Source organism: Desmodus rotundus, chromosome 13 (assembly GCF_022682495.2).
Source record: "Desmodus rotundus isolate HL8 chromosome 13, HLdesRot8A.1, whole genome shotgun sequence".
Classification (NCBI taxonomy): Eukaryota; Metazoa; Chordata; class Mammalia; order Chiroptera; family Phyllostomidae; genus Desmodus; species Desmodus rotundus.
In genome coordinates this window covers 972,726-995,869 of record NC_071399.1, presented here as the reverse complement: position 1 = coordinate 995,869, position 23,144 = coordinate 972,726, and the positions used below count along the sequence as shown (strand labels likewise).

General features: G+C 54.3%; 1 protein-coding gene across 1 annotated transcript in view; it reads left to right on the top strand.

Moving 5' to 3' along the window:
* The window catches only part of CSMD1 (CUB and Sushi multiple domains 1), a 1,050,215-nt gene that overhangs the window by 812,004 nt on the left and 215,067 nt on the right, over positions 1 to 23,144 (top strand). The window contains exons 9-10 of the mRNA XM_053916503.2: positions 4,602 to 4,726; positions 14,812 to 14,933. Of these exons, the coding sequence (XP_053772478.1) occupies positions 4,602 to 4,726; positions 14,812 to 14,933 (247 nt within the window). The remainder of the gene's footprint in view (positions 1 to 4,601; positions 4,727 to 14,811; positions 14,934 to 23,144) is intronic.

Below are 23,144 nucleotides of genomic sequence, written 5' to 3'. Positions count from 1 at the left end.
ACGCTGCAGCCGCTGCATGGGGGGTGAATGGGAGGATGTGCTGTTTCTGCTTTGTCAGATGAAGAAGTCCTTTCTCTTTGTAAGTAGCAGATTCCCATGAACTGGTCACCTACTCGGAAGATTTAAATTAAATTTCTTCATGGGGAAAATGCACATGTTTTTCCAAACGCCAAGCTTCAAAGAGCAGGCCTCAATTTGGAGACGGCCGGCCCCTTGAAGAGCCTTTCACAGCCGCCGCTGTGGCTCACACCTGGACGCACCTTCCCTCTGGACTGCGCTTAGGGCTCCTTGCTGAGCTGCGGTAAACACGCAGTATCAAAAAATTACGTGAAATTGTAGTTTCTTTTCCTTCCTTCGGCTAGCGAGCTCCCTCGCACCCTAATGCATTCTTCCTGGTGCTAAATTGCCTGCGGCCTTGAGATGAGTCTAAAAATTGTCCCTATAATAGGGAAAGAGGACCTGTGACGCGTGAAAATCCAAAGGGCAATGGGCACCCTGGCTGCACAGGTATCTCGGTGACAGTGACTCTGTCTGCGGGCTGGCCTTGCCGCCTGTCCTCCGCACTGACCGAGAACACCTCTCCAGGTTAATGGGGGCCATCCACTTATGTATCCAAGTCCCTTTCTGAGTGGGATGAGGACTTCCTTATCGGCGAGGCCGTGAGGTTTGCCAGCACCACGCACTCTGCAGCAGAAGCCTGTGGTCGCAGAGAGGCACTGGAAGGAGATGGACGGGTGTCCCGCACCCCGGTCCTGAGGGGCTCTGTGCCCTGCCCCTGCCGGGCGGTGCCAGCTCGCTGTCCTCTGAGTTGGTGATCTGGGTCCATGCCTGTGTCGCTGGCTTGTCCACCCACATTTGTAGCGGGGATGGCATAGCGCAACAGCCCATGCTGGAGGCCGTGGGAGACATCAGGGTGGGTCACCCGCCACGCGCCTCCTTGAGGAGCTCGGCTCCCGGGACCCAGGTGTCCCGGTGGCCTCCTTCTCTGGCCCCTGGCTCCAATTTGTGCACTTTTGTTGTTGTTGTTACTTAAGAGTAAAAACAGCAATATATAATGCATTTCTCCTTCCGGCTAGGGATGAAAATGTTTAAATGCCCACATCTGGTGCCTAGAAACAGTGCTGGCTCCTTTTGCACTTGTGAATCTCCACGTGTCTGTTCGAACTGGGTTCCAAGAAACCAAAGACGCAGGCGTTCTGACGTTCTGTCTGCCTGTCACCTTCACTACTCCCTGTCCGTTGACCCGTCTGTCCCAGAAAACTCTGAAAGGGGCGGCGGGGCATTGGTGGTTCAGCAGACTCGCTAGACGTGGACCAGCCGCGTTCGCCGAGCTGAGAGGTGGCTGCCGCCAGCTAGCCAGGCGGGCACACCGGCGAGACTCCTGCCCGTGGTGGACAGCAACACGTCACCGCTCAGTGCCCCGCCTGCTCCCTGGGCCTCCACTTCAGCCTTTAAGTAACCCCGGGACCTTTTTGTTTCCAATTTTCAGTAAATGCCCTATTAGCCGTTGTCCAGGAAACACCTATTTAGGCACAGTTCACTCGGGCCGCGGTGGGAAAGCCATGCAGACGGGGGACAGGAAGCCCCTGCAGGTTTGAGCTCAGCCACGGGCTGAGAAGCACCGCGGGAGCGAGAAGCACCGCGGGAGCGAGAAGCGTGGTTTTCTCTGCTCCGCTGCTTCCGTCACTGAAGAGGCCGCTTTGCCTGTTCGACCTAAGAAATGAAGAGTATCTACACGCAATCTACCGGATCTTACACAAAATCCGTTTTCTGTAATTTTTCCAGCTTCTACGTACTAACGGTTGTCAAAATTGCACCCCACAAAATCAATCTGAGGTGCTCCAAATTTGCTTGCTGAAGGGAAGATACTAATAATTGTTTTGGGAATTTCCTTTTAGAGAGAGTACTTCCCAGAACACCGCATTAAGTTCCCTAATGTTATCCGTATAACTTCGGTGGCTCTGTCTCCCACCCTGCAATCGCACTAAGAGGGTGTTACTAGTGGGATTTGTGAAGGTTTTTCTGAATTTAAATTATAAAGTCATGCCGTGCTGTGCAGAAACAAAAGTGTACCTGGAAGGCGATCACTAGTCTAGAAGCAGCTCTGTGCCTGCTTTTCCTGCCGGTGTGCGTACACGTGTGTGTGCCTTGTCCTGGGACCACACTCGGTCTGTGCCGAGCTGCTGTCTCCCCTGTGTGGCCACGTATGTTCCATGGCCCCGCCATGCGGCATCGTGTTATTGGTTCAAACGCATCTTGAAGAACCTAGGCAACTGTGGTTCTGTCCTTGGACCCTGTTGGCTTCCAAACCGAATTCGCCATATGTTCTACTATTTTCAATGATAAAGACATACTGTATCGCCCGAAATGAGAGTAAGTCGTCAAAGCGTGCTGATATTAAACAGTTCTTGAGCTCCAAACAGAACCTGGTTTGCGAAGGGGACCTCCGGGAGCTTGATCGGCTGCACGGGGCAGCAGGCACAGCAGGGAGAGAGGGGGTTCGCTGGAGTGGCATGCACACCATCGTGATCGGTGAATGACAGTGACGGAAACATGGGGGCTGGGGTCCCAGTGTCCTTCCTTATACCTGACCCCACTGGGAATGTGGCCAGGCCCCCAGTTTAAGAGGGGCATAGAAATGCTGACACGCCCTCCGACCCCAGCTCCTCTCCCTCATTGTCCGTGGCAGCATTTGGTCTGTGGCCTTCAGAGAGCTGAGGGCCCTCTTTCCTCTTCTTCTTGCCTGTTTTGTCTCCCTCGTACAGAAGTTTGTCTGCCCCTCTGGCACCCAGAAAAGGTGATGCAAAGTATGAAAACTGAAATTTAGGTAGATAAAGAGAACTGAAGATCGGGGCCTAGCACAGAAGACACAGAGATATAATAGTTGTTTTCAAAAAGCATATATTTCACTTAAGTAATGTGGCTCCAGAGGTTTAAAGAAAAACGAGGAAGCAGAAATTGTGAAAAGTGTGCCCATGTAGGAGAGCCGTCCTACATAACCGGTATGGCCGACGGGGCCGAAGTGTGTCTGTGTTTGGGGTTTTGTCCTTCCCACTTTCAAAAACAAGGAGTGCGGTGTTTTTTCCAGAATCGTTTCTGTGGAATTCTCATTGTCCTGGAGACTTGGGGGACAGGGCTTCCTGTGCAGACACATTTGGAGAACGCCACACACTGTACGTTCTCTGAAGTAAGCAAACGAGCTTTGGCGTCCTGCATGTCGGTAAAGATGCATGCTTCGTTTGGTTTAGTCCTGAAGTTTTCACCTCGTTTCCCAACTCCGGGGCTTTGCCAACACCCACCACCACCCGCAGAGAGAGGTCGGGTGGGGGTGTGGGAAATGTTTGTGTGGGAATTGTCTGCATCCTCGCTTGGTAACACTCAGCCTCGGGTGCAGAAGAGAATTCCTCAGTAAGCAGGACAGGAAAGCTTCTGTTTATTTTCCCCCGTCTGTGATCTCTGACTAACTTTGTCCAGGGCCTGGGCAACGGTTCCCCCAAAGGGTGCCTCTCACCCCCATCTTCGTCAACATCAGCCTCAGGGTTTGTCAAACAAGGTGCGAGTAGAATTCCCTGCTGGAGCAACTGGCGTGTCTGACCGTGATAATTCACAACTGGACTCCCGGCAGACGCCGGGCTCCGACGTGGCACTGGGCTTGGCGGGTGTGCCGGGCACCTCTCCCAGGTGCTTCACTCTGCAGCGACCTTGTGCCACTGCTCCTCACCTCGGGCCTCGGGCGCCCAGGTGCAGCTTGGGAGCCAGAGCCCCGGCTCAGCTAACTCGGGGCCGGGTGGAGTACTTTTTCTACAGCAAATGACGCCTTCCTGTAGATGCATTTCTGAAGTGGGACATCACTGGCCTTCTTCTGAAATAAGTAGTGTTTATGGTAGCAGTACAGACTATTTGCTGGGAATTGTGTGTAATGTTTCTCCTTGTCTGGGGCAGGTGTTTTCGTCTAGATTCTGTTAGAACACTTAACACGAAGTTACCGTCTTAAACATTGTTACGGGTGCGTTATTGTAGACAGCAGGCGCGACGCGGGCAGCAGATCTCTGGGACTCACTCACCCTAGACTTTACGCCTGTTCATTATCAACTCCCCACCTGCCCCCACCAGCCCTGGCAGCCGCCGTCCCAGGCTCTGATTTTACGAAGCCGATGCTTCTCATCCTTCGGAGAAGGAGAACTACGCAGCTCCTGTCTTTCTGGTGCTGAGACTCTTTCATACCCCAGACCTTTTCAGTCCTTCTTTCTGCAACACATTTGTTCATGTGAACGACATCCAGCTTTGTTTTGTCCTAAAGATACACAGTTGTTTCGCATGTCCCCCCCGAGCCACAGCACACGGAGCTCCTTTGTGAGGTTCTGTGTCTTAGACAGGACACGTTAAGGTCCATGTGCATGTATTGAGCCAGGAAGCCGCAGAGCAGAAATCAGAACCCGCGTCCTGCGCCACACAGCAGGGTGGGTCCGTGGAGAAGCCGTACTGTGTTGCTTGAGGTTTAACACTGTTTTGGAAGCAGGGCCCAGCGGCAGCGCTGTGGTGACACCTCTAAGAAGTCGTCGTGACTAACCGGGGTCATTCTTTGTCCTGTGCTTGCTCAGGGTCGGTGCGAGCGTCCAGTTTGCCTGTGAGGACAGCTACGTGCTGCAGGGCTCCAAGAGCATCACCTGCCAGCGGGTCACGGAGACGCTGGCCGCCTGGAGCGACCACCGGCCCATCTGCCGAGGTGAGGACGGCGCGGTGGGGCTTGGTGTTTTCCTGAAACACGACGGGGTTCAGGCACGAAGCATAGATGGCAGAGAGTTCGGACATGGTGATGTGGGCGCGAGAAAAATATTTTCGTGAAACTTGTTAGGAGGCAAACATTCGCAAGGGTGTTTGTGGTTTTAAAATTAAGAGCTCTGACCCTGACCAGGGTGGCTCAGGGGGTTGGGTGTTGTCCCACAGAACAAAATCGCCGGTTCAATTCCCGGTCAGGGCACATGCCTGGGTTGTGGGTTCAGTTCCGGGTTGGGGCGCATAAGAGAGAAAACCAATCGATGTTTCTCTCTCACAGTGAAGTCGCTCCCCCTCTTTTTCTCCCTCCCTTCCCCCCTCTCTAAAAATCAATTGAATGAAATACTTTTTAAAATTTAGAGAAGACACAGGCAAATCGAGTCATCAGACTGCACACACACTCTGGGTGACTGGGCCTCCTCTCTCTGCCTCTGGTCACACACTCGCTTGCACGTCCGTGACAATGTCACGTCTCCAGGTCCCTGCTGAGGTGACAGGGGTCACCTCCCGTGAGAGGGAAGCTAACTCTAGGGCTGAGGTGTCAGCACCAAAGGGTCTGTTAGCAGGCTCCCAGCTTCACAGTTCATGATAATGAATTCCCCTAAACTAACCCTGACGTCGTCGGTGGAACAAAACGGCGAGCCGTCCTGTTCTTCAAAGGAGGACCGAGCTGCCCTGTCCACGGACCGTGTGGACACTCCCGCCCAGACTGTAGCGGCCTGGGGGGCCCAGCGGGAGGCTGGTTTCAAGGTGGAAAAATGAACAAAATCCCAAGAAACACTCAGATAAGTTTGCTTTGCACTTTGGCCGTAAAATAATGTATGCAAATTGGTAGTTTTGAGATAAGAAAAAAGCAGCACTAAATTGATTAAGGAACAAAAGGGAAAGTTTCCTGTATAAGAAATGTTATCATTCCTCAGCCTTTTCCGGGTGAATGGACTCGCACATTTTTATTAACAGTGTCGGTTAAATCTTGCCGAACGGAGTCGTCACCAAACGCATTCTCAGCTTTATCGCAGGTAAAAACACCGTATTGCAGAATTTTCACATCGGACTCCTTACCTGTGGCCACGTGTGGCTTGTTAGGGGCAGCGCCCATGGGCTCCATGTACAGAGCAGGGGGTGGTCAGGTAGTGGGTGGCTGTGTCCTGTGATGCGGGGGTCTCCACAGAGAAGCCCCCGTCCCCAGTGAAGCAAATGTGAGTGGCTGGGCCCTGTGGCTTTTTGCCACAAGTCTCCTTCATATGTCGTGCGATCTGAAAATGTGGCATTATTAGGTTTTTAAAGGAACTGTGGGGAAATGCATGCTCCCACCCCATGGCGGCAAAATACGAAGTTCTTGTTGGGAATGCGGCCTGAGGCACGGGCACTCTAATTCCCCGAGGAAAGCGGCACGCTTTTACTCTGTAATGCTTTTCTGGTGCTTCCGGGCCAGCATTCCAAAAGGCCACACCAGACAGAACCGGTGAGCACACACCCGTTTGAAATGGTTAGAGTCACCTGCAGGAATCGTGGGCAGGGGTGGGTGCTACCTGATTCTTCTCGTGCTTGCTAGTCCACAACGTCTCCCATTTTGGGGGCCCTGAGTCTCATCTTAGACTCGGCACACGTCCCACTGTCCCAGCCCTGAGTCCTCACCTGACTCGGTTTCACACCCTCGGACACTGCTCTCTCGGAGGACAGCTTGGCAGGGTCGCAGGACGGCGCCTGTCCTGCTTTACTGCAAACTCCCGCTCTCAGCGGGGACTGGAGGACCCATTCTCCACCTCCCGCTCTGCTAGGTTCCTGTCCTACCCAGTCAGGTTTCAGAAGAGAAAAGCTCTCCCCCAGGGTCTTTGTTGTGCAGCCTGCTCGGTCAGGGTCCCGTGGGCCCTCCGACACCCCTCCATCCTTCCTGCCCAAAAGCAGAGGCCAGCGTCTTCGTCTGCCCCCATCCCCTCCCAGCTGCTGGGCCACCTGCTTCGCTTCCACCGGAGGCCCCTTCATTTTCATGGGCTAATCCTTTATACAGTTCTTGTTCAGTATGTTACTCTCCACCTTCTGAAACAATAGGCAGTGATAGCTGGAAACGATTCCTGAGACAGTGTTTTTGCAGGAGACGCATTTATCAAAGCTTCGTGCCTTCACAATCAAAACTGATTATGTCTGGGGAACCACAACAATTTTTACGGTTTTAAAGAAATACAGTCTCTTAGTATATTTGGAGTAATACCATGTTAGACAAAAACATTTAAACAAAAGCCTTGATGTCTCCCTAACAGGAGAATTTGAGATAAACTGTGTAGAATCAGGCGATAAAAATTAGGTGGCAAAACATCAAACCCAAGAGAAGCTTAACCCCGATGGAAATGGATTTCTACTTTTGTGTGAGACCTAGAAATGTCACACTTACTACGGGGGGCAAACAGGCAGCAAGCCATCGTGTTTCCCTGGAAGCAGAAGAGACTTCAGGGAGAACGGCCACGCCTGCGCAGGGAGGGAGGAGTCTCTGAGTAACGGCCACAGTCTCCTTGCGTCCCTGTGTCCCCCGTCTGCAGCTCTCTTTCAGGAGCCGGGGGCCCTGAGCGAGCGGGCCGCCCTCTCCCTTGTCCCTGTGCATTTTTGTAGCACTGCAGGGTTTCACTTGGAAGCCGTGTGGAGGAAAAAGTAACTTGACCTGTGTGCACACAGGCGTCCCGCATCCTGGGCTGGACCAGGCGCGTTGGTGAGTGGCAGGGTGAAGCGGAAGCCCTGTCCTCCACCTCCGGGCCGCCTTCCCCTTCTCCACCCCATGCTCACCTCCTAGGTGCACGGCCCCTCACAGGAGGGCAGCTCCTTCCTCATAGCCTGCCTCTGGTCAGGAAGGTCAAGGTCCTGTGTGACCCCATGTGGTCACCATGCATTGTTACCCACACGGACGAGTGACCGACCCTGGGCTGGTCCCAGAGGGGAGCTCACCGCCGGGCATTTCTGGTAGCCAGATCAAGAAAGAAGCAGGTGAAGTTAATGTTAACAACACATTTCATTTAACCCAGTGTTCCACGAACATATTGTCGTTTTCACGCATAGTCAATACACAGGGTGTAAGGCGGCTCCCCAGTCAGTCTCTCCCTCCCTCTCAGCTCAGCTCTGCCGGCTCTCCCGGCCCAGCAGTCACGGGGGGCCACTGGCATCTTCCCCCCCCCCCACCCCAGTGTTCTTCCTCACTGTGGGAAACAGCCCACACCCTTGCAGGGGTGAGGGGAAGGGACGAGCTCAGGTGGCCCTGACCTGTCCCGCTGGCTGCCCTCCCTGCGCACGGCATTAAACCCGGGAGACCTCCGGGATTGCCACATTGAGGAACCCCAAGTCGACTCTCGTTCCCCACCTTTAAATGGTGGCTCCCCTGGCTTTAATGACCAATTTGCTAATAAGAGAAGACCGAAAAACCACTAGAAATGAAGCTTTTAGCACTGTCCCTATAAAAACACAGCTTTAGAGACCCGAAATGGGAAGTGGATACACGAAACTTAGGGGTATGCCACGTGCTCCCCCAGACAGACGGAGGGAATGCCTGCCGAGCTAGCGCCAGGTCCCACGGGCCAAGCGCACTTTCCCAGTTCGCGCCCAGTCTGCACTCTCACCGTGAGGAATAGTCTGTGAGGAGAGAACGTGTCGTGGGGGTGCGCCTGACTCACCCCGAGCCTCTAAAAAGCCCTGGTATGGATCATGGCAGCCACACGCTCTAACTCAACCACCTATCAGGAGCAATAAAACTCCGCAGGGCTGAGCGCCGCCTGTCCGGGAGTTAGGAAGGTCGGACTCCTGAGTCCCGTCTGCACGCAGGGTCCCTGGGTCCTGAGTCATTGCGCGCCTCCTCTCGGAGGCATGTCTGAGGGCGGGCTTGATGGATGTGCTGAGGCGGGCCATCCTTCTGGTCTGGACACCGTGTCAGTGGCCAAGGCTTCCATTAGCTAATCAGCCGTGAGGACAGGGGCATTACCTTTCCTTCCTGTTACCAAACAGACGGATGGATGTCACGACTCAGTAATTACCCCAGTGAATTTGTTTGAAAATATGCCTCCCTCGCTTAGGAATCTGGAAACAGCTATGATGCTTTTCACCGGGTAAAACGCCCTGAGCTGTTGGAAACGGGTGAAGCATCTTTCACGGGCAGTAGATTTTCAAAACAAGCAAAAAAAAAAAAGGAGAAAATACCGCTTTACTTTTTTTTAAGTAAAATGATCGAGCTGGCATCTCATCCCATCAGTATTTAGGGAGATTTATATATAAAACTTCCTTTAATGCAGATACGCTTTGGTTGCAGAATTAATATTTTTGTTTCTCACTGAGTGAGAGAGCACAGAAGAGAGGGGTTGTTCTCGGCTGTGAGGGTGGGTGTGTGGAAGCCGACTAGAGCCCTGGAGGTCACAGAATAAAGCCATTAGTACCTCAGGGTTCCAAGTCCCTTCAGCTAAAAATTACGCTTTACTGAATGGTCGCTGACTAAGACTTTTATAGCTTCTTTCTTCTACCCATGTCTCCTGTCCCTGCTGAAATGACTTTTTAAATAGTAATGATAAAAGACTGTTTATACTTGAAAGATGACTCTTTATTCCACCAGTTTAAAGGTCTAGAGCCAGTCTGAAATTACACTGTGAGTACTGATTTCTATTACCATACCATGAAGCTGTCGTCTCAGCGATCTAAAGAAACATGCACAGTTCTAACTTTTATTTTAATTCCATGACTCCAGAAAAAAAATTCTATTGTTGCTTCTGGGCTCCTAAGGTTTTATATTTTTTATTTGAAGTCACTAGGGAGAAAAACATTTTTCTCTTTTTTTTAAGTTATTGGAAATAATAAAGCTTTTATTGTTGCACTACTTTCAAATCCCATTGACATAAAGTGACCTGAAAATTGGTTAATTTGGTGCTAATTATGTTCCTGGAACAGGCCAAGGAAGTTTCTGACTTGGCTTCCTTGGACTGTGTTCCTTTTGCCCAGAACACATTCCCCAAGATGCCCACATGGCCCCCCATCCTGCGAGCTCATCTGACCCCCCGGTTCTTCCTGGACCCCATCTTCCATGGCAGGCCCTCTCCAGATCCTCCCAAACATTCCCTGCCCTTCCAGAAATGCTCTCCTGACATTAGATGCTCGTGTGCCGAAGGCAGGGAGCCGAGCTGTGTTCTCTCTGTAGATCCTCGATGTGGAACACGGCGCCCGCCTCCTAGTAAGCCCTGCCTGCGTATTTCTTCCACCCGCGTGCTGTGGCGCGTCGGGCCATGGGCATGCACACTTCCCTTCCATGCTCACGGCAATCCCAGAGGCAGCCGTGACTGGTATAGCGATTGAATGGACTGAGACGCTCGCAATGACGTAACCTAAGGTTAGACACGGAGTCACCTGTGTGAGCCAGCGGAGAGGCAGGTGTGACTGAGGAAAGCAAGCCCCTCGCGTCGGCCAGCTCCCTGCGCCCCTCCGAGTGATGCCGTGGGCTTGGACACAACATCTGTGGTGGATGACAAGACTTGCTTCTCGAAAGGCGCGAGAAGTGGATTATGCAGCATAATTACGGATTTTCTCAAAATAAAGCTTCAGATTCGAGTTTCGACATCCTATTAATTTACACTTAGTCAATTAAAATAAAAGTTAACTGATTAAATAGTTGTATTAGAATAGCAAAGATTCCTGGAAATGTTACATGCATAGATAAATGGTTACTTCCTATTACATAAGACAAATTTGGTGGAATGGATATGTTTTGTACTTAGTAAGAGTATTTATTCATTAAACGTAGAGAAATGGCATATATTGGCATTCAAAATCCCTTAGTTCCCTGACCCTTCATACTTCCCATCTTGATTTATTCTATTTCTAATTAGCATTTTGTAGATTCTCATCTCATTTTTAAAACATAGAAGATATCACTACAATTTCAGCCTACAAATTCCGCACCCTGTCCTATGAGTAATATTAGCTGAACATTAAGTCACAGCTATTGCCAAGACCATTTATTAAGCATTAGTAAGCATTTAAGTGTGTGTTACTTTGTACTGGATGTTGTAAGTTCCCACAATGACCTTGGGAAGGGAGCCGGCCTGTGGCTAATTAAGCACATAGTGTGCACAACCTTGTCTACGCTGCGGGAATGTTTCCGTCTTGCTGTACAAACTGCTACATTTGCAGTTGGTTCTGTCCGCCGGTTCCATACTTGAGGACTAACTGGACACATGCTTTGTGTCCAGGGCCTGCTTGTCGGGAAGAAGCCCCCCGACCTCCGAGGCCCCTGTGAAGCTGCTCGGTCGCTGTCAGAACAGGTTTGCCGCGGGAGGTCTGAGGTCTGAGAAGGGGCCTGGTCCGTTCCTAGGTGGCGTGAGGGCGGGAGGAACCAGTGAGGCGTCCAGGAGGGGAAAGAGCTGGGTGCGGGGGGAAGCCTCAGGTGTCTGACTTCCACGTCAGCAGTTCCCGCCTTGTCTGTGAATCCAGAACACGCGTTCACGTGTTCACATCCAATTACAGCACAGAGGGGCCGGCAAAGTGCTTCATTGATAAACTGATACCCACCATTTTCCTTCTTTGGAAGGGTCTAGAAGGATTGCCCCGAGTCCCTCTCTACCCACTCTTTCTTCCTGTCTCAGAGCAGCTTCTCCCTCCCAGAGTCCCGAACCCAGTCTTAGGACAGAGCCCCCACCCACCCCGGTCCCTCCCCCAGCTTTGGTCCATGGACCTCACCACATGCGTTGCAGCGGACCGGGGTCTTGGTTCATCTCTCCTCGCGCACGCTGCTCTGCGTTCTCCTCGGGCTCTTCTTCTTCCCGAACGTTGAATTTCGAAGCCATCCACCGTGGAGTGGACATGAAACTCTAACCTGCCGCTGTTTGAAGCCGATGGAGGCAGACGCTGTCGGGTGCGGCAGAGGACGTGCTGCGGCCCAGATGCTCCCTCTTCTCCGCACACTCAGGGGAGGGGCGGTTTGATCTAACCATCCCTGTCCCCGAAGCTCCGCCTGGAAAGGAACCCCAGGCGACAGGCTGAGCTGCAGGAGCTGCTGACGGTAATGAGCCTTCTGGGCTGAAACCGCTTGTGGATCGGAGACTAACTGGGAGGAATGACCGTAACTCAGGGGACATCGCTACTCGACAGAGATCACACACGCGTGATTGAAGTGCGAGTGGTAGCCAGTGGAAACCCGGAGGACTATCGGTGGGCAGTAGGAACGCCTTGATACCAGAAGGTAGTCCCTACTGGGCGGTAATCGGTGCCCTGCTGGCAGAGGACAAAGCAGCGTGGGGCGATTCAGAAGGACGAAGAGGGGGTGAGGCAGCAGCTAAAGGTTTCAAGAGGTTCTGTGAAGGTTTAAATCCAACGCGTGTCACTAGACCACATTACGTAAGGTCGTTGCGCCCATTGCAAAACTACACATATTTATGCGGGAGATTACCAAGTGCCAGAGTTGCTCTAATTGCTGAGACCAGCCCAGCACGCGAATCAGGGAAACATCACTTTCCTGAACGTTTTCACACATCTGCTTTCAGCTGGTTACTTCAACAGCTCGATTAATGGTGCTGGTAACAAGAGTTAAAATGTGTAATGTATTAGAAAAATGTATTGTAAAGGCAGAGATATATTCATAAGAAAAAAGAGCCCTGGCTAGTGTAGCTCAGTGGATTAAGCGCCAGCCTTCGAACCAAAGAGTCACTGGTTGGACTCCCAGTCAGGGCACATGCCTGGGTTGTGGATCAGGTCCCCAGCAGGGGGGCGCGTGAGAGGCAACCACACATTGATGCTTCCCTCCCTCTTTTTTTTTCTGTGTTTCCCTCTCTCTTGAAATAAATAAATAAACTCTTTAAAAAGAAGAAGAAAGAAAAACTTTTAAGAATTATTTTGATGATGTTAAAATATCTCAGAAGGGACTAGATTCGTAACTTTATGTGAAGCGCAGTATTGTGTGTGCATATAATGTGGCAAGCCTGCTGGCTGGCTGTGACGGATTTACTAACAGTCACCCCGCTGGAAGTCACAGGTCCCCGAGCCTCGGGTGAGAGGGATCTCAGGAAGAGCTGGGAGCCGACCTCAGTCCGACCCCCGGGAGGTCACGCAGCAGAGCCCACCACCGGGGCACACGGGTCATGGGAAGGGCATCAGATCTGCCGGGGTCCCAGCGGGGCAGCAGCTGGCCAATGACCGCAGGAGCAGAGTGTCACCGGAAATGCAGCTGCCTCGGTCCGGACTGCACGCTCTCCTCAGTTGGCGGTAACTTAGAACGGCGCTTCGACAACATCAATTCAAAATTAAGCCAGCGGGTACCTTCTGAGTAAAACTATATTGTGCCTCATGTCAGCCGTCCCGTTTGAAACGTAATGAAGTGTGAATATGAAAGTATTGTAACTCCAGTCGCACCGATGGAAACTTTTCTTCTAAGATTTTCTAATGAATGCCGCTGACACCCCAGCGCTTTCGGAAACCGTTACACCCGAGGTTCAGGACCCTCTCGGGGACGTCTCTAAAAACAGACCCATTAGCGAGGGAGCCCTGAATGTCGGGCGAGCCCAGGGCTGTGTGCACTTCGCTGAACGACCTTGTCAGCGACGCAGCACCCGCCGAGCTCTGAGAACCAGAGCAGCTTCGGTCCATCTTTATTTAGGAAACGCTCGTTGGGAAAGTGAATGCCAGCAATTTAAACCTCGCGTGTCCGAGTGTCTGTTAGCCTGTGTGCGGTGGGCTCGTTTGCGGCTCATCGTGTTCGTAGCGGGCAGGTGTCCAGCAACAGCAGGGTGGTCTCGGGTCATCTCGGGACTCTCCTGTTCCCATAGGTCAGCAGCGGTGGGGGCTGCACCGGTGCCGAGGACAGCAGGTCAGTGAGGGCGGATGAGGCCCCAGAGGCCGGGAATTCACAGCTCACCCGAGGGTGGATCTGAGAGTTAATAATTACAAGGGAGTATTTAGAAGTGTCACGCGGAAATGGCCTAATTTGTATCATTTGTGAGTCGCTATAAACGGGGCAGAGAAACATCCTTTCGTCGGGGCAGCCGGCAGTGCTGGCTCCACCACACAGTTGCCCCAGGCCCCAGCGCCCCCGGCACGTCCCTGGAGGGCAGGTAAGGTCAGCTTGGCCTTGCAGCTGAGCCTCGCAGGACCGCCCTTGACCAGCAGTGGGCGCTCAGCCGGCAAGGAGAGGGGGAGGGACATGACAAGGATGACACCTCCCCTGGGGGACAGCTTCCTGGGTTTGCTGACGCGGCGTCTCAGGACAAGGATCCAGAGCGTCTCACCTTCTCATATGTCAGGTCTTACCTGGGAAATGCGTTTCTCATCTCCTCAAACTAAGTTAAGTTTTCATGTTAAAACTGGGCTTCAGGCTGACATTGGATTTCTAAAAACTGTCATTGATTTGAAGGAAAAGGACCCTCTTCCTTAAGGAGGAGGTCAGGTGAGATACATTCCAAAGCTAGTCAGAACCTTGGGCTCTGTCCCTCCCGATTTGCTTGGTCTTTGATGTTAAGGTGTTTTTTCCCTCCAGAGTCTGTGTCTATTTTCTTTCTTTAAAGTCTCACGTGTACTTGAAGCTCCGACTGCTCTGTGCTGTAGAGAAGTCGGTACAGTCCATTGCAGAAGAGACTCCAAAGTCGGAGGGAGGCCTGGGAGGTCGCCTGTCCCCGCAGCTCAGGGAAAGTGGAGGGGGCGGAGCTGTGGGCGGGGCGTGCTTACCAAGGTCACAGTCGGTGTGGTTGTGCTGACCGGGGCTCCTGAGTCCCGCCACACGGCGCTTCCACTCTGCCCCTCACATCCCAGAGCCACACGCATGCACGCACTGTGTCTGCATCAGAGCGGGTGTGACAGGGGCACACCGAGGTGACACTGTCCTCGGCGCCCCGTCAGGTCCCCTGCAGGCGGTCACACCTCGGCAGAGGTGTCAGGACAAAGAGTTTCTGTTCCCCGTTGGGGCACAACCCAGGGTCCCGAGCCCAGAGCCCGCTGTCCACCACGGAGGGCTAACGGGTCCGCATGTGTATCTGCCCTCCCTGCTCAGGCGGACGCGGTAGAAAACCACTCTCCTCGTTGTCTTTGCAGCGCGGACGTGCGGCTCCAACCTGCGCGGGCCCAGCGGCGTGATCACCTCCCCGAACTACCCGGTACAGTACGAGGACAACGCGCACTGCGTGTGGGTCATCACGGCCGCCGATCCCGACAAGGTAAGGGTGCGGGGGTGGCCGTCTCAGCGGCGCAGCGTGTGAATGAGGTGGTGGGTGCTGCATGGGTGGCGCCTGCACGCCCTGAGGGTTGCCCCGCCCCTCTAGAATTCGGGCTACGCGAGCACTCTCCTGGGGCTGCCTCCTCCAGAGTGAGGCTGCGTCTGTCCTTTCCTTGCGGTCTCACCGCGATGTCCTGGACCTGTCGCACTGTGTTCTTTCAAGGTGTGCAGCGCAGCAATTCGATAACGCGCCTGTCCGTGCTGTGGAATGGTCACCGCAATGAATTTCCTTAGCACCCTTCCTCTCGCTACTCACAGGTGCTTTTCTGGTGCTGAGAAAGTTCAACATCTCCTCTCTTAGATGCTGTATTTTTGTTTTGTTTTGTTTTTAAGAAAATACTGCTGAAGGAATTCATTGCTGTAACTGAAGGGGAAAAGTTAACGCATTTGTATTTGTGGTCATGTGGAGATCCCGTGAGTGTGTCCCGAGGAAGCTCGGTGTGAAAGCAGAGGTGACGTGAGGGCCAAGGGAGGCCAGGGGCGCGTCCCGCCCTCCGCCCTCCCAGCCTGTTCCTGCGGCCCAGCACCTCCCCGAGCTGCTTCTGCAGTCTCACCTCTGTCCCCCACAACTTGGCGGCCTTCAGGGGTCCCCTTTGTCAGGGTGACGCAGGCAGGGGGTCCCCAGCACCTTCAGCCACAGAGAAGCCTGTGTGACTCTCCCCTCCTGTGCGAGCCTGGGGGTGTCCAGCAGGTGTCCAGGTGGGGTGTCCAGGTGGGGTGTCCAGCAGGTGTCTAGGCGGTATGTCCAGGTGGGGTGTCCAGCAGGACGGAGGCAAGGGCCACTGGGGGCCACTGCACAATCACACCCCAGGCAGGCCTTGTCTTCTTCCCTGTCTCTCAGTCCCCGTGCAGGGGCTCTCAGCAGGGCCCTGCTCTGGGGGACCCAGGACGAGATAAACACAGAGGTCCTGAAAATGGAACCTTCTTGCCTGCACCCCACGCTGAGAGGAAGGAAAAGCGTGTGGCTGGGTTTCCAGGAGGCTGGGAGGGGTGGAGACGGAACTCTAGACAAGACAATTGACAGGCCTGAAACCCAGCAGCGTGGCAGGCCTGGCAAAGGACAAAGGTCCCTGGTGTCTTGGCAGCAGAGTCAGTAGGATGTGGTGTCCACCCAGTGTGGGGAGGTGGGGGAGTGGAGGGACAGGAAGGCAGTTCCTGCTCCGACTTTGACCTCATGTCCCACGTGGCTCCGGCTGCAGGGCCCTCAACGCAGAGGAGAGCGGGGTCAGGACTGGCTTTGGGTGCTGGGGAAGCCGTCAGGGCCAGGAGGGGGCCTGGGGACAGCTGCCGTCCTTGCTCAATCACTAATGACACCCTTCCCTGATTCTCCACACTGTTCCAGGTTTGAACAGTGGTTTGGAAACCCTGGCCTTGAACCAGGAGTAGGACCTCAGGAACCAGGTTCAATGGGGTGAGGCAATGTGCTTAGCTGTAGGCACAACGGGAGTGGATATCCGAGAGCAAGGCAGCAGGGAGGTAAACTCGGAATTCACGAGAGTCCTCAGCTGCCGAAGCCTGGCCTGTGTGTGCGCCTCCGGGCAGGGAAGCTGAGTAGAGTGGCGGAGGGCCAGCTGCTGACATCGTCCGTCTCTGAGGGTCCCTGGAAGGTGCCCAGACCCCTCTGTAGTGAGCGGAGGGTGGGATCTTGTGAATGCCAGCGTCCGGCCGAGCTTTAGAACGTGAACGCTCTCGTGTGCGGACCTGGAGCAGATGTGCATCCCACGGGGAGAGCCATGGATCCAGACGGTCCTCCGGGAGTTTGGTTGTTACTTTCCACCGTTCCCGAACCTTATTTAAATCCAGATCACGCATCCATAATCGTAAATCATTTCCTCTACCATCTCGTGTGCCGTCGGCACTTCCTTCAACCAGGGCGGCAAGTCCTTCGTCAGTGTAGACGCCAGCACAGTTTCTCCGGGGCAGACCTTTGGCTTCTGGGGGTGGACACAAACCACCCACCCGTCTGGCCGTTGCTTGTGAAAGCACCTGTTTACTGGAGAAGCTTGTTGAGTGTCACCGCCCTTCACGCGGGTACCGAGACCTGCTGGCTGAGAGCTTGCTGGAGAGGCTGTGGTTTGGCTGACTATAGAAACCCCCTTCAGGGCCACGCGCCTAGTCACCGTTATGGTGATGGGCACCCGGGGGGGGGGGGCGAGCCCCGTGGTCCCTCACGCTGCCTCTTGTCCTGGAATTCTCGTGCCCCCCTCACTGCATCTTCCCTGCTAATCAGAAAGGTTTCACCAACTCTGTGACTTTGCTTTTTCTGGACCATAAATTCTGCTGCTAAGTAACTGGTTTTCTCAGCCTTTTCGCCAATGCAACTATTTTTTTTGTTTTCTGCTTTTGGGGATTTTGTTTGTTTGTTTATATTTTTCTCAATGCAGCTTCACTCTCTTTGGGGTTCCAATCGCTATTTAAAGCCGTCGGCCCCATCACCAGTGTGAGGGCTGTGCTTTGCAGGGAAGCGGTATCCCTGGCGTCACTGAGCTGGAGCTGGGCACCTACATGTTTTGTACTCACGATGCATGGTGAACAGGCAACTCGGATTCCCGCATAAAGACCCTGATTAGCCATTTCCATTGTGACAACAACACCCTCTGGCGTCCCAGGTCACCTGAGTCCAGAGAAATGGCACAAAAGGCCACCATTCTTCACCACCGACCTTGTCAGGCTGGTCCGCAGGCCCTGCCGAGGCCTCTTGGGGTTCACCCCCTTCCTCAGGGACCATCGGATAGGTGGGCGTGACCTAGGTGATGATAAAATGCAAACCCCCAGGCACCGCACCGGGCTGAACGAGCAGACGGGGAAAATCTGAAAGCTTCCCTGCACCCACTCTCTACCTGTAAACCAGCAGGGTCCGCTGGTAACGAGGTGCAGAAGGACCGCGGAGAGTGAGGAGGGCCGCTGGGTGCCCACGTACAGACAGGCCCTCTTTAGCATGAGCGCTGGTCTTCACGGCGAAGTGCAGCTTGTGTCCGCAGTGAGCCATCCATCCCGCCGCCTGTCCGGGAAGTTGGGGGAGGGGCTCGGGCAGACAGGGGACTCCACGTCCACGTGGCTCTGGCCGGCGGCGCAGGTCAGAGAGCAGGAGGAGGGTCACCCCACGGAGGAGCTCTTCTGATCGAAGGGCAGGTCTTCTCCACTCGACCGGTGTGCAGTCCAATGTAAGACTGCGAATCGGCCCCTCGGAAGGCGGAACTCGCAGCTCTATGGAGTCAGCGCTCCCCCGCCTGGTCCCGCGCAGTCCTCACAGGGCTCTGTGATTTCCGAACACTTCCCGGGCCCACCTTCTAGATGCCGAAGGGGAAGGTAACCTGTGAGAATCAGTGGGTGCCCCTGGGCCCAGGGGCCTCAGCCCGCAAGGCCACCCCGATGGGACACACTCCCAGAGTGGCCACCTCCTTCTGGGACTCAGGGGCTGCATTTCTGGACACCACCGCTAGGTGGCAGCGACAGATCACACTTCCCATTAGTTTCCACTCCTGCCAAGCAGGAAGGAGACCTAAGCAATTATTGAGTTTCTACTATGAGCCTGGCTCATGGCGGCCCTGGAGGCTTGTTCTGTGGAGGAAATGGGGTGGCCCCGGCTCATCAAAGGGGAAGCCGCTGGCCAAAACCACTCAGCCCACCAGTGACCTGTCTCCTGAGCGGGAGTCTTGCTTCTCCACAGTCACCCAGGGCAGGCTCATGGGACAGAGGTGCAGGACACCTCCAAAATCTCTGCAAACAGAGAGAAACCGTCTGCCTTCCCGGGATGAAGGGCATTTTCTTGGCTCTGTAACCGGGGCTGGGAGTGGAGAGAGGGAGAGACAGACGAGAGTGGGGAGGGGGAGCAGGTATCTCCCCACAGGCCCCCAACACCTTCAGGACAGGTAAGTTCTGCCTCCCTTGTGACCAACCCACAGAGAGGGGACTCAGCCCTGGACTCTCGCACAGAACTCAAGAACCAGGATTCGTCTGCACTGGTGTGTGTGTGTGAGTGTGTGAGTGATGCTTCCAGCCCATCCAGTACCACCTCACAGCCTCTGTGGGTCTGAAGTCCCAGCTGGCGAGGCTGGTTCTCTGCTGAGGGTCACACACACATCTGAGCCGGAGGTGCTGGCCAAGCCACGCAGTCCAGGGCCTTGGGATTGCAGGACCGAGGCCCCTCTTGTCTTGCTGGCTGTTGGCCAGGGTCACTCTTAGCACCGTGAGGGCACCGTAGGGGGCTAGCCGTGTGACCGTCTCCCGCTATGCCCTGGCCAGCAGAGGATCTCTGTCTGGGCTCCAGTGAGGCCAAGGAGCCCAGGGCCCTCAACAGAATGACTCTCGCACCCACTCCACCCTATGAAGTCACCTGGTCAGGCTACCGGCCACCCCAGCACACTCAGGTGGGGAGGATGACACCGGGCGTGGTCACCAGGTATGAGCACAGCGGGGGGTGGGGGGCTGAGAGCCTTCAGGGAGATTTCAGCCGACAACCCCACCAAAGTGAGGTCACGCCTGCGGAGGCCACACCCCGAGGGGGCAGAGGAGGCGTGAGGAACTCAACCCGGAAGGTCCCTGTCTCATTACAGGAAGGCTTCATGCCGATACAGACTAGTCACTGGACCTTAGAGCCAACTTTATTCAGACTTATAGAAAGAAGCAGTGCGGCCGACGTCTGATGGGGAGTCATTGTCCTTTCCATCACGGACTCTCCTTCTTCCTTCAGGGACTCGGCGGGGCTCAGAGGCCCACGGTCCTCCCCAAAGTCAGAGAAGCCATTTCCCTGCCTCGTCACCACCTTCTCTCGGGAGCCACCTCTGTGCCGGCTGGCCGCCAGATGGCCAAGGAGCTGAGCCAGGCAAAGAGCATCATTTCTTAGAGTGTGACCCACAGAAGCCTTCCCAGGAGACGGGCAGAAAGGGGGTACTCAGGCTCAGTGTGAGCAGTTCCGTTGCTGTCCCCTGGATGCTCCCGGGCCAGAGGGGGGATCTGCAACCTGTGCAGGCGCAGAAGGCCACCCATGTCAGTGCTTCCTACCGTCGCCGGCTCTGCAACCCTCAGATTCCTGGCAGGAAACTCAGGACACGCGGCCGGAGCAGTCACAAGAGAGCGAGAGAGAGCGTGTGCTCATTTCAAATATTTTTTTTCCAATGGATGCAGCCAGAAATATGTATCCATTCCTGGTCACCATCAGGGGTGTCCCCAGGGCTTTCCTCCCAGTGCACATGACGCAAAGGAGGAAAGGGGACCCAGTGCACCCCCCTGAGGGTGCAGAGCAAATCTTTGAAGGGAAGAGAACAGTGAAGGGCATGGAAACAGGTGCTTGCGGAGCTGGAGACCAAGATGAAGAAGGCAATGATAGACGACCTGCATGTCTCAGCATGGAACCTGTGGCCACCCAGGACCCACGGCCTCACGGGAGCCTGTGGAGGACGAAACACCAGGGAGGGGGGTGTGGTGGCTCCTTTACGGGTGGTGACACGTGAGGACGCGGGAGGTCAGAGGAGGAGCAGAGATCTCGCAACCCTGTGATTCTAAAATAAGTACGGAAAGGAGGACACCACTAGTAACTCGATCGCAACAACGCTCATCCACAGACCACCTTCCTTCTGCAAACCTGGGTTTACAGCACAAATGCCGCACAAGCCAAAGCGCCCCACGGGCCCCGATCGCTGTGAGTGGGTGAGTGAGGGTCTGTCCGGACGGGTCGGAAGAGTCAGGCGCTGGGTCTCTCTGGACTAGTACCTCTAAGCACAGAATGGCTTGGGAAAGAAGTGAGCTCCTCAACTCACAGAGTCAGAAAGAGGCGTGTTCTTGTCCTGCTTCTGCTAACACATCACAAGGTTTCGGGAATCCTGGGAAATTTTCTGAGCTTGAAGCCCCCCTGCATCCAGTGCAGCCCTGGGTCCCGCAGGCCTGTTTCTTCTCTGACCCACACCTGTGATATCTTGTGAGGGTTCCCGCTCAACGCTTCAGTCCCTCTCACCTTCGCCGGCAGCACGGGTGCCCGGCTACGTTAAGAGTGAGGACCGCTTTCTTGAGCTCGGTTGGTACAACTGGATGGTCTTTTGAGTGCACAGCTCACATGCAATGTGAAAACTACTTATTTTGCATTCTTACGGTAGTGCCTAAGACCACGAAAAAGAACTGGCATTAACATACGGGCTCGTGGCATTTTGCACTTCAGAAGCACAGCCCTTGGCTGTGGTAGACTGGCTCAACTGAGAAGACCCAAATCCAAGTGGAATGTACCGCCCGGGCTTCACAAGCTAACACTGGAATGAAATAAGTGGTCTAGCTTTAAAATCAGGACATTCTACTGCAGGTGTCCAGGTTACAGCTCTTATTAAGGTGAGCATCGTCCCTGCCCCGTGTCAGGAGAGAGAACACTTGGGGTGCCCGAAGCACACCGCGTGACAGCACCTTGTCACACTCCTGCCCGACACCCAGTTCTCTAAGGCTCACATTATTTAGCGTGTTTGTAGATAAGTGTAAGTCGAATGCACAATTGTAACACGTAAGTAGTGAGGAGCCCTCAACTAGTCTCAGTTTCCTTATGTGTAAGTGGAGAACTCTTCCCAGAACTACCTTGACCGAGGCGTTTCCTCTCTGTCGGTTTTCAGGTTGGGGAAAGAGAGGGTCTCGAATAACCCCGCACCCACATTTCAGTCCCTGAAGGCTCCAAACCAAATAGATCTTTTTGTCTCTGGTGCAACCGCTGTGCCCCAGAAATCAAAGACGCCGATACATTTGACCAATCAGCTGATACTAACCATATTTTGAAATTCAAAGTGTGTGTATTTTCCAGTTGCTGACCCATCGCTCTGTGATAAATGCTATGGAGGTGCCATGGGTACGGCAAGGGAGAGGGGCCACAGGTCCCTGGGGAGACGTCTGCTCCCCAAGTGTCGGAGACTGGAGAAAGTGTCCCCAGAAACAGGTGGCCGCCGCCTGCCCCCACGGGTTCGGCTACCTCTCCTACACACTCTGTGTCCCCTTTCACCTCGGGGACATCGAGAGACATGGGGGACAGGAGAGGAGAAGCATGGTGTGATCATCTCTAGCAACACTCCTCAACAGTGTCCGGAAACCTGGTTGGTTTAAAAAACATTTGAATCGCTTTTCACAATAGATAGTTCAGGAATCAGCACTTCATTGGAATGTTCGTGCTGCCAACCAGGCGGTAATGCACTGGAGGGGGTAAGTCTGGGGAAGAATTTTTTATCAACCTCTCTGGCCAGATGAAGAATCATTTTTCATTCTTACTCTCCTCTCAATCAGCGATTTTCAAACAGGGGTGATTCTGCCCTCCGGAGGCGTATAGGGACATCAGGAGACGTGGCGGATTGTCACAAACCAGAGGACGTGGGGCCGGGACCTCAGGGGCCCTCAGGGGCCCGAGCTGCTGCCAGCAGCAGGGACGTCGTGCCCGGGGGTCCGTGGGCTCCAGTGGGGCGCTCGGTGCTGCCCACTGCTGGCGCCCGCATACCCGCCCCGGCTGTGCCTCTCCGCGACGCCTCGTCTTCTTCCTGGTCCCCCATTCGTCACCTCGAGAATGTAAACCAATGAAATCATACGCTACGTCACCTTCCGAGATGGGCTCTCTGAAAGGGCAGGAGTGCCCTTGTGTATTTTTTTGGATTTAATTCTTTTAATTGAATTTGTTGGGCTGACAGTGGTTAATGAGATTATATAGGTTTCAAATGTGCGTTGCTAAGGTACGTCACCTGCATTTTGCTCTGCGTGCCCACCACCCAAAGTCAGGTCTCTTTGGTCACCGTATACTTGGCCCCTGGACCCCTTCCCCCCACCCCTCCCCTCCGGTCACCACCCTGCTGTTGCCTGTGTCTGTGAGTTTTGATGTTTTTCCCGCTCGTTCAGTTGTTGCTCCCAGTTTTACGTCCCGCACGGAGTGACATCACGTGGTTCTGGACCTGCGTCTGACTTATTTCGCTTAGCGCAATACTCTCGAGGTCCACGCGTGCTGTTGCAAAGGCAGCAGTTCGTCTTTCTGCAGCTGAGCGGCGTTCCACGTGTGTGCGCCACGCCCTCCTCCCGCCTCCGAACGGGGGTCTCGCCTTCCATCAGGCGCTGTACCTGATGTTCAACTCTCGGTGGCCCCTGGAGGCCGTCGCCACTCTCAGGGCTGGGTCTGAGCGGTTGATGTGTGACGCCCGGTGCAGGG